This window comes from Scyliorhinus torazame, chromosome 1 (genome assembly GCF_047496885.1).
Source record: "Scyliorhinus torazame isolate Kashiwa2021f chromosome 1, sScyTor2.1, whole genome shotgun sequence".
Classification (NCBI taxonomy): Eukaryota; Metazoa; Chordata; class Chondrichthyes; order Carcharhiniformes; family Scyliorhinidae; genus Scyliorhinus; species Scyliorhinus torazame.
This window is the reverse complement of record NC_092707.1, coordinates 380,594,598-380,611,779: the sequence shown is the minus strand read 5'-3', so window position 1 is coordinate 380,611,779 and position 17,182 is coordinate 380,594,598. Positions and strand designations below refer to the sequence as shown.

The 17,182-nt window shown below is 47.0% G+C and overlaps 1 protein-coding gene across 7 annotated transcripts in view; it reads right to left on the bottom strand.

The window, feature by feature from the left end:
• ltbp1 (latent transforming growth factor beta binding protein 1) overlaps nt 1-17,182 on the bottom strand; it is a 533,746-nt gene that overhangs the window by 357,689 nt on the left and 158,875 nt on the right. For all 7 annotated transcript variants that reach the window (XM_072512266.1, XM_072512285.1, XM_072512304.1 and 4 more), the window contains 2 exons: nt 15,124-15,401; nt 10,652-10,754 (listed from right to left, as the gene is read on the bottom strand). In XM_072512266.1, the coding sequence (XP_072368367.1) occupies nt 10,652-10,754; nt 15,124-15,401 (381 nt within the window). The remainder of the gene's footprint in view (nt 1-10,651; nt 10,755-15,123; nt 15,402-17,182) is intronic.

Below are 17,182 nucleotides of genomic sequence, written 5' to 3'. Positions count from 1 at the left end.
TCTTCGTCCTGCCCAGGTCACCCAGCAACAACGAATCAACATTGACCGTGACCGGAGCAGTGAAGATCGAACTCGTAAGTTTAATTCAACGCTCGCTACGAGATAGGCGCTCCTAGCTACCAATCTGTACCAACTTCGAATCCCGCAGGCTCAGAACCCGAACGAAAGGCCATTTGTTTCCCTGACCTGGTGGGCCAGTTACAAGTTAAGTATTGGCCTGTTAGCTGTAGATGTAGCTTAGACGTAGAATTTGTACATGAGTAGTGATTACTGTGTATAATAAATGTGCTTTGATTTAAATCTTACTAAGCGTGTATTGGATTATTGATCATTACTCGGACTTGAACCACATGGCGGTATCATAAAGATACCTGGCGACTCGAGAGCAAAGGTAATAAAACAGAGCAATTGAACTAAGGCAAAATTTGCAACAACGGCGTCAACACGGCCTCAGGATCAGCAATTCCGCTACAGTGAGCCAGCACCGCACTGGGGCGGCCCATGGTGCTCCAGCTGCTGATCGCAGCGTAAACTGGGTCTGCACGTGCGCAGTGGCACCGGCACCAATGCGCGCATGCGCAGTGGCACCAGTGCCAACGGCGCATGCGCAGTGGCTCCCTTCTCCACGCCGGCCCCGATGCAATATGGCGTACGGCTACAGGGGCCGTCGCTGAAGAAAGGAGACCCCCTGCCCGAGAGGCCGGCCCGCTGATCGGTGGGCCCCGATCGCGGGCAATGCCACAACGGAGGTCCCCCCCGGGGTCGATACCCCCCTCCCCCCCACAGGCCGCCCCTGGACCCTACCACGTCGAGGTCCCGCTGGCTGAGAGCAGATTAGAACGGCACCGAGAATCGGTGGGGGGGGGGGGGAGCGGGTAGACCAGCGCCACGCCGACGCCAATGGCTCTGTGTAGAATCGTGTCAGGGCGGTGTGGCGCGATTCACGCCGGTCGTGGGGATTTTCCAGCCCGGCCCTGAGCTAAGAGAATCCCGCCCATTAAATTTGGCAAGGCCTTTACCCAACGCCAAATAGTTGGAGGGTCTCGAGCCTCACCATTCAGGCACAGAGGGGTGCAAAAAATATTCACCACCCAACTTCTACATCAGTGTTCTGTGCATAAAACCCACCTCAATAGTTCAGTGTGTCCCACGTTCAAATAAGGCATCGGTGAACAGCAGCATGCTCTACCTCTTAGTCAAATGGAAGATTCTGCCCAAATACAACCTTCAAGTTGTATCCCTTGAACGTGAGAACCTCGTTTACACCACCCAAAAAAAACAAGCCCAACACTCATGAATGTAGCACAATACAATGGTGGGTATCTTTGGATTGACTTGAGGGCAGCACGGTAGCACAGTGGTTAGCAAGTTGCTTCACAGCTCCAGGGTCCCAGGTTCGATTCCCGGCTTGGGTCACTGTTGGTGCGGAGTCTGCACGTTCTCCCCGTGTCTGCGTGGGTTTCCTCCGGGTGCTCCGGTTTCGTCCCACAGTCCAAAGATTTACAGGTTTGGTGGATTGGCCATGATAAATTACCCTTAGTGTCCAAAAAAGATTAGGTGGGGTTACGGGGATAGGGTGGAGGTGTGGGCTTAGGTGGGGTGCTCTTTCCGAGGGCCGGCGCAGACTTGATAGGCTGAATGGCCTCCTTCTGCACTGTAAATTCTATGACTCTATGAATAACCGTAACTGAAAACAGCGCAGAGATAAGTGAAATATGAAAGTTCTTTCAACTGAATGAAAATAATGGACTAGGACATGGAAACTTGAACTAGCGACTGTCCAACAAAGCAGTGCTGGAGAGCAACAGGTCTGTTACCGTGGGGTAACGGTAACAATGGACATCATTAGCAGTGTAGCTGCCTGGAGCAGGATGGAACAGGAACGATAAGTGACATTTAGCTTTTATTCATTTTATACTTTGAAACATTTAGCTGCACAAACAGGTGACTGAATGGAGGAATCAATCCTTCCAACTCGTTGTGACACTCCCTCAATGAACACAGTGTCCACTCAGTAAAATCAATAGTGCAGTGAACAGCCCCTCAGTCTACGGCTAACTCTTTAACATGAAGCAAAAACAAGCAAAGCTCATACAGCTATGGTGGACAGAATTTGATCGGCCTCCAAACAGACGGAGGGATTCCGTACTATTATACCTCCGCCCCAATTCAGTGATTGACCTGATGTCAAATGCAGGAAGCAATCAATCCCTGCAGTTGTGTAAAATATTAGACAATTAAGAGAAGGAAATTGAAGACATACTTTTCCTGAAAAGTACCCGTTGCCTGTCAAAGCAATTCCCTGGTGAACTCTGATGTTTGATGAGCCGTGCAGAGGTTTTCGTCTGTGGCTCGATTACCACATTAAAAAACATTAACCAGAAGAGAATAAGGTCATTGGTACCCTGTGTCAGAGAAGTTCCCCTGATAAAGAGAAGATAATATTCTAGAAGAGTTTCTGTGAATCTAATGCTATCTGCAGATGTATATCATGTACAGATCCATCCATGAACTGTTAGCATTTACTATGCTTAAATGTGTAGTCTGAGGTCTTGCGGTGCAGTGGGTATGCCCCTGCCTCTGAGCCAGAAGCTCTGGGTTCGAGTTTCACCATCCCAGGACTTGATGGCCAAGGAAGATGGTGGCACAGGGGTATACAGCCGGGAGATAGTTGCCCTGGGAGCCCTGAACATCAACTCTGGGCCCCAAAACGCCTCATAGCTTCAGGCTAAACATGGACCGGGAAACCACCACATATCGGCCACCATCAGCTGATGAATCAGTACTCCTCCATTTTGTACACCACGTGGAGGAAGCACTGAGGGTGGGTGGCAAGGGCACAGAATATGCTCTGGGTGGGGACTTCAATGTCCATCACTAAGAGTGGCTCAGTAGTACCACCGCAGACCGAGCTGGTTGGGTCCTAAAGGACATAGATGCTACACTGGGACTGCAGCAGGTGGGGAGGGAACCAACGAGAGAAAAACATACTTCATCTCAGGGAAGGGAAGGGTAACACTACGGGAAGTAAAATGGTTAATGGGAAGCAAAGCAACAGGTTAGCACGTAGGAAGGTCCACCTCCATCGAAAGTTATGAAAAAGGATAAAAGGAAGAAGAACTCAGGAGATGTTATTAATGGGGGTGTTAGGATTCAAAAAGAAGGTATTAAAAAAGGCACTTTACCTGAATGCTTGTAGCATTCGAAACGAGATAAATGAGTTGACGGCACAAATCATCGCAAATGAGTATCATTTAGTGGCCATTTCAGAGACATAGTTGCAGGATGGTCATGACTGGGAGTTAAATATCCAGGAGTATCAGAGTATTTGGAATGACAGGCAGGAAGGGAAGGGAAATGGTGTAGCACTGATAATTAAGGGTGACATCAGGGCGGTAGTGAGAGATGATATAGGTTCTATAGAGAAAAAGGTTGAATACATAAGTGACTGCCTTGACATCAAGGCAGCATTTGACCGAATATGGCAACAAGGAACCCTAGCTAAACTGGGGTCAATGGGAATCAGGGGGAAAACTCTCCACTGGTTGGAGTCATACCTGCCACAAAGGAAGATGGTTGTGGTGGTTCGAGGTCAATCATCTCAGCTCCAGGATATCTCTGCAGGAGTTCCTCAGGGTAGTGTCCTAGGCCCAACCATCTTCAGCTGCTTTATCAATGACCTCCCTTCCATCATAAGGTCAGGAGTGAGGATGTTTGTGGATGACTATAATATTCAGCACCTTTCGTAGCTCCTCAGATAATGAAGCAGTCCATGTCCAAATGCAGCAAGAGCTTGACAATATCCAGGCTTGGGCTGACAAGTGGCAAGTTACATTTGCGCCACACAAGTGCCAGGCAATGACCATCTCCTACAAGAGAGGATCTAACCATTGCCCCTTGACATTCAATGGCATTACCATCATTGAATCCACCACAATCAACATCCTGGGGGTTATCACTGATCAGTAACTGAACTGGACTAGCCATATTAATACTGTGGCTACCAGAGTAGGTCAAATGCTAGGAGACTTACGGCGAGTAACTGACCTCCTGACCCCCCAAAGCCTGTCCACCATCTACAAGGCACAAGTCGGGAGTGCAATGGAATGCTCTCCACTTGCCTGGATGAGTGCAGCACCAGCAACACTCCAGAAACCCGACACCATCCAGGACAAAGCAACCCGCTTGATTGCTTCCCCTTCCACAAACATTCAAACCCTGCACCACTGACGCACACTGACAACCATGTGGATCATCTACAAGATGCACCGCAGTAACTCACCAAAAATCCTTAGACAACACCTTCCAAACGCACTTCCACTATCATCTAGAAGGACAAGAGCAGCAGATACCTGGGAACCCCATCACCTGGAGGTTCCCCTCCAAGTCACTCACCACCCTGACTTGGAAATATGTTGCCGTTCCTTCACTATCACGGGGGCAACATTTTGAAGCTCTCTCCCTAACAGCACAATGGGTGTACCTACACCTCGAGGACTGCAGAGGTTCAAGAAGACAACTCACCACCACCTTCTGAAGGGCAATAAATCCTGGCCCAACCAGCGACGTCTACATCCCGTAAATGAATTTTTAAAAAGTTAACACAGTCAAACAGCTTGAGTGAGTATCAAGTGTTCCTGTTCCTGCCTTTCATAATATCTTTTGGTGGTGGGATGATATCAGGCTTCCTTCCCGATGTCTTTCACCACCATTTTACCAGCCCATCCGCCTCCCAGCGCATCTCCCAAAGCTCGATAAAATTCCAGCCAACCTTTCACGTCAATGAGCTTCCATCGGACCATTCTGACGGAGTGTCACTGATCTAACATGTTCAGCTTGACTCTGTTTGTCTCGCCACAGGCCTGCTGTGTATTATCAGAATTTTCTGTTTTTTATTTCAGACCGCCAACATCTGCAGTATTTTGCTCAGAGATTAATTGAAGTTCGGGTGAATCCTTGATGCTGATCACCAACTCACTGAACTTGTTTGGTCCCACATCTGGACACTTTCCCCATCCTTTCCCCATGAACTCGCTGCCGGAGGAGGTGGTGGACGCAGGGACGATAGTGACGCTTAAGGGGCATCTTGACAAATACATGAATAGGATGGGAATAGAGGGATACGGACCCAGGAAGTGTAGAAGATTGTAGTTTAGTCGGGCAGCATGGTCGGCACGGGCTTGGAGGGCCGAAGGGCCTGTTCCTGTGCTGTACATTTCTTTGTTCTTTGTTCTTTTTTCTATCCCACAACTAGCATCTGAATTCTCTAACCTTACCCATGCTGGTTTGGCCCATACCGCTGGCTCATTCTTCTCATGCCCTCCTGCATCGGTTTTCCTGATCGAACCTTCACGGGCACCATCCTGGGTGAAGGGCAGGTTGAATAATTTCTCCTTGAAGCAATTAAGACTGTCCAAAATTGAAAAGAGCGATCCCATCTGGGAACGGAGATTGAAAAAAAAATAGCCACTGGCAGCCTGTGACTATGGTCCATGAAGTGTCATTTAACTGTATCTATGGTCGAGTTTTCAATGCTCTCTCATCGGACGTAAGAAACCCCACCAGTTTTTATATCCCCTTGTGAAGAGTTTATGTGAGGTTTTTGCTTTGATCATTATGGTGGGCCTCTGAATTCTTCAATCACCTTTTCCCTCTCCCTTACTCGAAGATATATGAAAAGCTACCGCGACGTCAGGACTTCACAGTGTCGATTGGACTTATGTCTAGACATGTTTTTTTCTGTTGTGTTTACATTGCGTCATACAGATCTACTCTGAATGCGAACAGCCGCTGAATTTGTCTATCGCCCGCCTCCCAGAGACAGTTGATGGTGCCACGATACTTCCCATAGTGGAATTGCTTGTTAATGCGCACAGTGTCTCAGTTCACACTTGATGAATGACCTCATAGAAAAGTTGCAGCACATGCCAGCCTTAGGACACCCAGGTGTCCTTTCTAATCCTGCCTCCTGCATCCAGTCCAGAGCCCTGTAGCTTCGAGCACTTAAGATGCAGATCCAGGTACCTTTCAAAAGACTTTAGGGCCTCTGCCTCCACCAACTTGGGCAGCGAATTCCAGACTCCCGCTACCCTGTGTAAAAAAGTTCTTCCTCATGCCCCCTCTACTCCTTCTGTCTCTTATCGTGAATCTATGTCCCCTGGTTCTAGAATTCTCCATCAAGGGAAACTATTTGATCCTGTCCAGTCTATCTCTTGCTCTCATAATTTTGTACACCTCAATTAAGTCGCCTCTCAGACTTCTTTGTTCCCAGGAAAATAACCCCAACCTATCCGATCTCTCCTCGTAGCGACTTGAGTGGGAGGATGGGGTGCCAGGGAGTGGCCTGTGAAGACATACCTCAGAAGGGGGAGCAACTGAAGGGGAGGCCAGGGAGTATTTCTGATGAGCTTTCCAAATCACTATGTGTTGGTTTAGAGTTAAAGCCCAGGATTTGTTTAGGTGCGAGCCTCTGACCCTGACAATCTTACGCCTCAAAATCAGAACTATCTTACGGACGAGATATGTCAAAGGTCATTGGGTTGCAGGGACAAATGAGGCTCTATTGAAAGGCTGCTGTTCAGCTGGATATCCAAGATGTTCAGCTATCTGGGTTTCATTAACATACCAGGACTGGAGCTGAAGGGACCAATGAAGATTGTATTCTTTTAATTCTCTTCTGTTTCCTGAATCTCAGAAGTTGCCCCGGGCACCAAAATAAAGCACAGAGCAAAGAGACAAAAGACGTGTGTCTTCAGATTTTTCTGCTGCGCATTTCCTATCAGGCACTGGCCCTGGCTTCTGACATCCTATCAAACTGCAACACCTCAACTGAGTAAAGAGAGCGGCCGCACAGGGATTGAAAACTGTCCACCCCATTTCACTTTCCACTGAGTTTCTCGACTGTGCCAGGGAAAAGGCCCATGACAAAGGGCTAGTGAGCTGGGACTGAGTGAGAGGAGGGAGAAGGCCACCAGCAGCAGTAACGTGTCCAGCCTGTGCCCCCGTTTCAATCCCTAAATTGTAAAAGAACATAACCGGAAAAGTGACTGTGTTGCTGTAGATTTACATCTAGCAGGTCGCCTTGGGAGTACGCTATGTCAGCCTTGACTCCATGGTAGTCCCCGTGTTCCGAAATCAGGAGGTTATGAGTTCAGGCCACACTCCAGAGGACTAGGTGTATAATCCTGACACTTCACAGAGGTACTGAGGAGGTTTTGCACCCTCAAATGTTGGTGCATTTTGGATGAGGGCCTTGTCTGCCATCTCTGGTCCATGAGAATCGTCTCATGGCACTCTCTCTCTCTCTCTCTGCCTCTCTCCCTAGATGAACGGGGAGTTCTGGCCAATCTTTATCCCTCAGATTACCCGCTCTTTTTCCAGTTGCTCTTTGTGGGATCTTGTTGTGCCCCGTTACAACAATGGCTAAAAAACTAAAAAGAATTTTAGTGGCCTGTAAAGCACTCTGGGACATCCTGAGCTTGTGGAAGAGGTTACGTAAATGCAAGTCCGGCTGTGTTTCACTTCTTCCCCCCCCCCCCCCCCCCCCCTCCCCCTCCAACCCCCTAAGTGTCCTTCGGCAGCTTTGATTCCTCCACCTACATCACTAAAAACAGATCATCATTTCATTTATCACTGATGTCTGCGCGGGGAAGTTCTCACTGTGTGGAAATGGGTTAGGTGTTCCCCTTCATCCTAACCATGATTACGTGCTAAAGAGTGCTGCATTAGCTGTGAAATTCCTTGGGGCACTGTCAAGGGCACCGAACAAGCGAATTGCCAGCCAATCAGGGTGTGGTAATCACCACTATTGTGTATATTAGGAGATGTGTGGTAAGGCCCTGTACTACAGGTACGGGGGTAGTCCCTGCCTGCTGGTTCTGCCCAGTAGGCAGAGTATAAATATGTGTGCTCCCCGTACAGCAGCCATTTTGCTAGCTGCTGTAGGAGGCCACACATCTTAGTGTAATAAAGCCTCAGTTGTATCCAACTCTCATCTTTGTGCAATTGATCGTGCATCACAGGGGCAGTGCACCTGCATTCTGTTGGTGATATATTTCCAGCTAACAGGACTTGATGCCAGAAGGGAAGAAGTGAAAGCATTTACTCTGACAGGTTACCACCATCATCAGACAGGGAGGCAAAGCTGTGCCTGGCTGCTCAGCGTTCACCTGGCTGCAGAGAAATCAGATGAGTGGGTTTGATTGCCTGGCCTGATCTCTTCTGCCCATTTGTTTAAAACGGGCCGAAGACTGAAGTCATCATGGCAATGAATCGGTAAGTTAGTGTGTGCAGAGTGCTGACTGAGATGGTAGTGTAGCTGGAGTTGCGGAGGCCCAAGCTAATGCTCTGGAAGGAACGTGGGTTCAAATCCCACCACAGCTGGCGGAATTTAAATTCATTTAATAAATCAGGAATATAAAGTTAGCAATGGTAGCCATGACACCCATCAGCGAGTGCTGCTTAAAAAACCGTCTGGTTCACTCGTGTCTTTTTCGGGGTGGAAATCTGCCGTCGTTGCTTCCGTCGGACTCTCGAGCCACTGCAAAATGGTTGTCTCCTAACTGCCCCTCTGAAACGGCCGAGCAAGTTACTCAGCTCAAGGGCAATAAGGGATAGACAACAAACACTGCCGCCTGGGAAGGATTCAAATAAAGTTGCTGCGAGCAGTTCTCGTCAATATAAAGTAGTGAATCAGAGAAGCATGATCACCGCAAATACCTCCCCTCATCAATGTAAATCATGGTGACCCCCCCCCCCCCCGATTGAGTTTGCCAATGTAAACAAAAGTCTTGAGATACAGTCGAGTCATCATGTGCCATGCCAAGTGTACGTTCGCTTTTCAGAAAATGTCTTGTCGGATTTCACGGCTTTAGCATGATTCCAGGAGAAACAATATCACATTTATACGTTAAAATACGTTCACTGAATAATTTATACTTGGTCGTGATTACTGTCTGGTTATTGTTTTCAAAGCTCAGGTCAGCAGAACAAGGCAGCAGCGCGGGTTCAATTCCCGTACCGGCCTCCCCGAAAAGGCGCTGGAATGTGGCAACTAGGGGCTTTTCACAGTAACTTCATTGAAGCCTACTTGTGACAATAAGCAATTATTATTATCATTATTTCTCTCTCCCCCCCCCCACTTACCAAAAGCAAAAGTGTGCATTTATATGGTGCCTATCGCAACCGATAGACTCAAAACACTTTGCGGCCAATGAAGAGCCTTTGAAGTCTTGTTGTTGTTGTAATGTCTGAAACGAGGCAGCCATTTACGCACAGCAAGCTCCCACAAGCAGTAATGTGATAATGACCAGATGATCAGTTTAGTGATACTGACTGAGGGATAAATATTGACCAAACACCAGGGGTAACCTGGCACTTTGACAAAGGGTCACCTAGACTCCAAATGTTAGCTCCCTTCTCTCTCCACAGATGCTGTCAGATCTGCTGAGATTATTCAATATTTTCTGTTTAATTTCAGATTCCAGCATCCGCAGTAATTTGCTTTAACCAGGGATAACTCCCCTACTCCCACCAATACTCTTCGGTTGGTTTAGCACACTGGGCTAAATCGCTGGCTTTTAAAGCAGACCAAGCAGGCCAGCATCACGGTTCAATTCCTGTTCCAGCCTCCCCGAACAGGCGCCGGAATGTGGCGACTAGAGGCTTTTCACAGTAACTTCACTGAAGCCCACTTGTGACAATAAGCGATTTTCATTTCATTTCATTTCATTTCAAAGTAGTGCCATGGGTTCCTTAACATCAACCTGGGCAGGTAAGGCCGTAGCTCAATGCCTCATCCGACAGTGCAATGCTCGCCTGGTACTGCACTGGAGTGTCAGTCTTGATTCTTGTGCTCAGGTCCTGGAGTGGGTTTTGAACTCAGACTTTGTGACTCAAGAGGAGAGCGTGCCAACAACTTAACCCACTGCTGACAGTCTAAGTCTAATTAATACCATTTAAGATGGCTTTTCGGCCTTTTGGCTAAGATGAGCATGAGGTCAGGTGTAATGCCTGGATCTGGTATGTCTCTCTTTTGGGGACAATGAATTGGATTCAATTTGAATTGGTTTTTGGAGCAGGCAAGGAGCTGGATTAGGGGTTTGCCCCTGTCCACATTCTGAGCTCTAGCTTTGTGTGATGAACGGTTATTGTATTACTGTACCCTTGTCATCATGTACGGTGATGTCCCCTTTAAGATCGGGCTTGGAACCTTGGGGGACTCCGCCTACCTGGGAGTCGTATATAAGGGGCCTAAGCACCCGTCTCGGCACCAGGCTAGTTCTTAGCTTATTAAAGCCTTCTTTACCGTTTTACTCTCTAGCGTCGTTATTGAGGGTACAACACTTTGTAACTCTGATAAAGTAAGAAAAAAAAAATTAATACCATTTAAGGATTTAAGATGACCCTCATATGCCAATCCCCATAAATAAATAACTGGGCGTAGTTGTATGGCCACACTGTGTCCGAAAGGCAGCTCGCTGAATCCCGGCAATGCCAAGATACCCAGGTGGCACTGGTGGGGCACTGCCAGGTTGCTATGGGGGGGGGGAGAGATACAAAAGGGTCCACAAGAGCAGTTTTTTAACATTTAGCAGCAATGACACTGTTTAAAAATTTATATTTTGCTCTTAAAACAAACAAATGCACTTACACGGCTTCTTCGGACATTTCTGGCATTTGTGGAAACCCCAGGAAGTACCCACAGTTCCACAGCAATCTTCTTGCTTTGAAAGGCCAGGAAGAGGTTTCCCGCACTGCAAATAGCCAAGAACACGGAAGTTAGTTTTAGTTTTCCACAGGAACCAAAGGCAAATAACCCCTTCAGTTCATCCAGCCCACATTCAAATCCATCCTTAAAACCTACCGACCCGAGAGTGCCCTGACCCACTGCCCTCCCGCTCGATCCTCAGACCGTGAAGTCCCTTGGGACAGTGTTCCACCTTGAAGCCTTCTAGATGAACATGAATCGTTGTAGGAGCTGCTGAACGTGTTGATAAAGCAAAGAAAATACTTCAAGTCTGTTTGCCGCACAAGTGATGTCAGAATCTGTTAATTTATTTTAATAAAACTATATGAATCAGAAGTCAGTCAGTTTCTTCCTTCACTATCCTTTAACTTTCCTCTTAATTGCCATGGTGGGATTTGATCCCATGTCCCCAGGTTATTATGTCCCATGACCACTATTGGAGTGATTTTACCACTATGTTACTATGTAATTTATTTTTAAGATTCTACTGAGGTGAGGTTAGTGTGAAAAAAATTAAAGTGCATAGGATTGAAGGTACTATCCTGGCATGGATTGGCAATTGGTTAGCAGGCATGAAACATAGAGTAGGAACAAATGGATCTCTTTGAAGTGGAAGGTGGTGACTAGTGGGGTACCACAGGGGTCAGTGCTTGGGCCTCAACTATTCACAATATTTATCAACAATTTGGGTGATGGGGTAGCACAGTGGTGCAGTGGGTAGCACTGTGGCCTCACGCGCCAAGGTCCCAGGTTCGATCCCGGCTCTGGGTCACTGCCGTGTGGAGTTTGCACATTCTCCCCGTGTTTGCGTGGGTTTCGCCCCCACAACCCAAAGATGTGCAGGGTCGGTAGATTGGCCACGCTAAATTGCCCCTTAATTGGAAAAAAATTGGGTACTCTACATTTTTTTTTAAATAAAACTATTTGGCTGATGGAATCAAATGTAATATTTCCAAAAGGTTAGGAGGGGTTATTGGGTTATGCGGATAGGGTGGAAGTAAGGGCTTAAGTAGGTCGGTGCAGACTCGATGGGCCGAATGGCCTCGTTCTGCACTGTATGTTCTATGTATCTATGATATAAAACTGAGGGAGTTTGCTGCTGATGCAAAACATGGTGGAATTGTGAATGGTGAAGAGCAAGACAAGAGGCTTCAAGGCGATTTAGAGCAGTTGAATGAGTGGGCAAATGCGTGGCAGGTCCAGTGTAACGTGGATAAATGTGAAGTTGTCCCTTGGGAAGGAAAAACAAAATGGCAGAGTACTATTCAAATCATAATAATAATAGCTTATTGTCACAAGTAGACTTCAATGAAGTTACTGTGAAAAGCCCCTAGTCGCCATGTTCCGGCGCCTTTTCGGGGAGGCCGGTACAGAAATTACACGCCAGCTGTTTAGCCCACTGTGCTAAACCAGCCCCTTTGTGATATATTGGGAAATGTTGATGCACAAAGAGACCTGGATATGTCTTTGAAAGCAAACATGCAGATGCAGTAAGCAATTAGAAAGGCAAATGGTATGTTGGTCTTCATTGCAAGAAGATTTGAGTACAGGAGCAAGGGCCTTGGTGAGACCACACCTGAGGTATTGTGTGCGTTTTTTGTCTCCTTATCTAAGAAAGGGCATATTTGCCATCGAGGGAGCACAGTGAAGGTTCACCAGACAGATTCCTGGGATGGCAGGATTGTCATATTTGGAGAGATTGGGTTGACTGGGCCTGCGTTCACAGGAGGTTAGAAGAATAAGAGGGAAACTCATTGAAACATAGGGCTGGACAGACTGGATGCAAGGATGTTGTTTCCTCTGGCTGGGGGTTCTAGGATAAGGGGTCACAGTCTCAATATATATGGTAGGCCATTTAGGACTGGGATGAGGAGAAATGTCTTCACTCAGAGGGTGATGAACCCGTGGAACTCTTGGCCACAGAAAGCAGTTGTGGCCCAAGTCACTGAATGTATTTAAGAAGGATGCAGATAGATTTCTAGACTCCAAAGGCATCAAGGGGAGAGCAGGAATATGACATTGAAGTAGAGGATCAGCCTTGGCAACACTGAATGGCGGAACAGGCTCGATGGGTCGAATAACCCACCCTTGCTCCTATTTTCTATGTTTCTAAAAGCTCTGTGTTGATCGTTCACAGAGACAGGATCTGAGGCAAGTTTACTCTAAAGAAAGTCAAGAAGGAACATCAAGGCGAATCCTCAGTTCTGATGAACGGTCACGGGCCTGAAATGTTAACTTTGTCCCTCTCCTCACACATGCTGACTGATCTGCTGAGCATATTTCTTGTCAGTAGTTCAGATTTCCCGCTTCCACACTATTTCACTCTTGGAAGAGGAATCATCTCCCAATTTGAGTGGAAATTAAGAGACGATCGAGTTAACACACGTTGTGCAAACACTGCGGATGAGTGCGTCCGTTCTAACTCCCTTTCATAAGGAACCTGTGGTCTGCGATGGGAGAATTAACAGTGAAGTCAAGTTACAACATGGAGAAAGGTTTCAAAGTTCGGAGGTGTAAAGGCGCTGCTGACAGCACAGAGCAACGTGGAATACAAATTCACACCCTCTCTTTCTCACCCTCCTTCAGCAGAACAGAGGGAAAATAAAAGTAAAACATGATTTCACCACACAACGTATTAACTGTTCACACGAAGGGTGAAAATAAGCAACAATCATTTTTAGTTAAGTCGCTCTTCCCCTCATCACTTCGTAAACAAGTGTAAGGAAAACAAACAGGAGCAAGGAAGGGAGAGATTAGGGCAGCTGAAAGCTTGGTTGAGGAGATTAATTTTGAGAACATTTTTAAAAGGTGGTGAGAGGTGGATTAGTGGGCAGGATTGGAGATCGAGTTTCAGTAAACATAAATTGCAGCCACCTGCATTCACACAAGAAAAAGAAATCTAACTGAATCTTTTATGCAAAAACAGTCACACAAAATAAGCTCTTGATCCCAACATAAAATGTAGGAAGGAATCTTGAGGCAGCAAGGGTCCCACCCGCCGCCTGGAGAGCTGGTAAGAGATCCCCGCTACCTCTTTTCGGGAAGGCCTGCCGAACCACAAGCCAATCAGGCAGTGATGAGGCCAGCAGTGGTCCTTCCCCTGGAATCAAGACCCCGGAGGCAGGAGTTTTGCCCACTGAGAGCTGCCGGCCAATCAGAGGCTGGCAGCTCCTGTGCTTGGCAGAGCCACTGAGGAGGCCATGACTGCTGCCGGAAGGAGGGGCACCACGATCTGGTGCTGCAGGCCAAAGTCACAGGTAGGCAATGTGACGGGAGAGGGGAGTGTGGTTCTCAGTAGCACCCCCCCTATGTCCAGTCCTGTGATCAGACCGTTGATCAAGCGATCCACCCCACCCCCTGAGATGACTAGCTGGCTGCCAGGTTTTAACTGTCATGGCAACAGGCCCACCTGCAGCTGGATTAATACCTGTGGCAGTGGGATGAGCTTTTAAGTGATCACTAATTGGCCTTAATTGGCAGCGGGAGAGAAAGGTTGACCATGGGCTCTCTCTAATCAGTGATTTCTAAATCTTCGGCCCTTCAGCCCAGAACTTAATTCTGGCAGAGGCAGGAAGGCAACAAGGTTCCAGAATGCACCACCCTGCCCAAGGAAATGCCCTTCCTGCCTCCAAGCCCACCACCAGCAAAAGAACAAGATTCCAGCCAAAATGTTAGTATTAAATGGCTCCTTGATCTTACCCATTTGAATATTCATATCAGCTGCATAAGCTGGCCGAAGTGCGCGATTAAACATGTCAAAGATCAAATGCATCAATTTAACAGAAATCGTTCATGGTCCACATAGCAAATGGAAAGTTTGTTGTAAAACTTAACAGGAATCTAACATGTTTAGAAGTAGGTGGTGAAATAACCCAAGACTTAGCCTATTAACTGAATAAACAGGTTGAAAGGTTGCAAGGCGATGCATTACATAAAGATGGCATTTGTGGAATAAATGTATCAGCCGCTTATTTTCTAACATTATGCCCTCAAACCACTGCCTTCCACAGTTAAAGACCTAACATTCAGAAATCTGCAGTTTAGTCAGTTCCCAATTTAACGAGTAAGATTTAAGAAGGTGAGCTGTTGCAAATTTGGTGGAGTAACCATTTTCTGCCTCCAGATGTCTACAGCACGACTTAGCAATTATAGTTGAATACAATAATTAGTTCATATAATAGTGGCATCTGATGGAGACCATAGGCACTACAGAATCCTTTATTTCCGTTATGTTGATTGGCTGTCCAGTAAGGAGCCTAAGGGTCCATTTGTGTGGTGTCTATCTTGGAGGTTTGCGACTGAATACTTCAACCCGGCAATGGCAAGTTTGCTGCGAAGCCAACAAAGAAACAAGCAATAAGCCAACAGAGTCTCACCTGTGCACCAGCAGTTTCCTGGAAGCAGCGTCCTAACTTGGTTTGCGTTATGGGGTAGTGACGAGTGCGAACTTGCTGGTGGTGAGTGTAGACAGAATTCGGTATGTGGGATATTGAAGGATTCGGAACACGGTAAGAGATCTGTTGTTGATTTGTCTTGACACCATTCACCTTCTGTCCCAAGGAGGAACTGTCCACTCTGGAAACCTGGTGGATCTGTACATTGGCCTCAGGTGGGTGTTTCACATGGATATTCACTAAGTTAGGAGGGAACTTCACTATATTGTCATGAAAGGAAAAACAAAACATAACGCTGGTGAGTAAGCATTGTAGGAAACATTTTTCAAAATAGATTTCTGCCTGTAAAGAAGTTACTTTCTAGGTAAATACCGTATTACATGTAAACAGTAGACATGTACATACATAAAGTTGGGATTTACCGACCACCCCGTTGTGTGCTTTTTGGCAGCGGAGGCAGCCCACCAGCAGAATCTACCGATCTACCAATCCCTCCATTTTCAACTGGATTTCCCAGTGACTGCATCCCTCGTCGCAATCCCATGCGCCGGCGTGGGACCGGAATTTCCCGTCGGAGTGTACAGCCGGTAAATCCTGGCCAAAGGATGGGATTCTTCCAATCCCAACATGACGTGTTTTCTAGTGGCGGAGCAGGCTCACCATTGGCTACCAGAGGGTCTTCCGGTTCCGCCGATGTCCATGGAGTTTTGAATGGCTCGGCCGTCCCGGTCGGCTGTCCCTTTGGCAGAACCGGAAGATCTGACATTATCTAACGCAGCTCAGGCCAGGAATCACATCTGCAACCTTTTGGGAATCTGTATAACTTAATACCTCCCTGTGACTTGCCCTTAAACAGCAGAGGAAGACATGATGATTTCTGATTTATATCAAGTATCTGAAGCCACAGCTGTCTTGCCTTCGCATTATGGAAGATGGTTAACAGTGAAAATAGGTGTGATTGTCAACACAATGACACCAGCAGAGAATTGCAAATATGGCGACAAAAACTCCCAAAATAGAAAAAATTGCAACGATAAACAAAACGAAATGAGAATAAAAGTTTGCACGAGAAGGTTTATCTAACCTTTTTCTTACGGATTTATTAACCGTGTTGATTGGCATTGGTTTCTTTAATTCGTTATAATTTGCTGACAAGTTCATGCATTAGGTGTTGCTATTATTCACACTGATGGAAAGTGTGTCACAATATTGTGCAATACCTATTAGAGGTTTTGGTCTGATTATACGACTTCCTAGAATCCTTAATTGGCAAATGCAGAGCTTAAGACAGAACATGCAGCAAGTCTTTCAGCCTCTGGCAAGAAGACTCGATTGTCAGGTAGAACCTGAATCAATTGACATTGAACTTACCACACAGGTCTTTTGGCCCAGCTGTTTTGTGTCAGTGTTAATGCTCACATGATCCTCCTCTCTCATCTAATCCTATCATTATATCCATCTACCCCTTTCTCTCACATGTGTTCACCTGTCTGCCTTTTAAATGTATCTATGTTATTCTCCTCATGACTCACATGGGGACAAGCTCCACATTGTCTGGTGAAAGAACTTTCCCGATTAGACTCTCCTGTATTGCTTTTTTAAAATGTATTTTATTACAAACGTGTATCAAAACAGGTTACAGCGAATAAACACCCGGGAAACAAACTTCCCAACAATCAACTATACAGACTGTACAGATTTTTCCACTTTTACACCCCCCCCCCCCCCCCCCCCCCCCCCCCCCCCCCCGCCGACGAACAGCCCCTCATACACGGTCACAAACATCCCCCACCTTTCCTCAAACCCCCCTGTCGAGCCCCTTAACTCATACTTTATCTTCTCTAACCGCAGGAAGTCATACAGGTCACCCAACCAAGCTGCTACCCCCGGTGGCGGATGCCAGCCGCCACTCCAGCAAAATTCGCCGCCGTGCAATCAGAGAGGCGAAGGCCAAGACATCGGCCTTCCTCCTCTCCGGCTTGTCTTACGGATCCACCTCCTCCTCCTCCACTAACCTGGCTTTGATAGCGAACACTCCCGC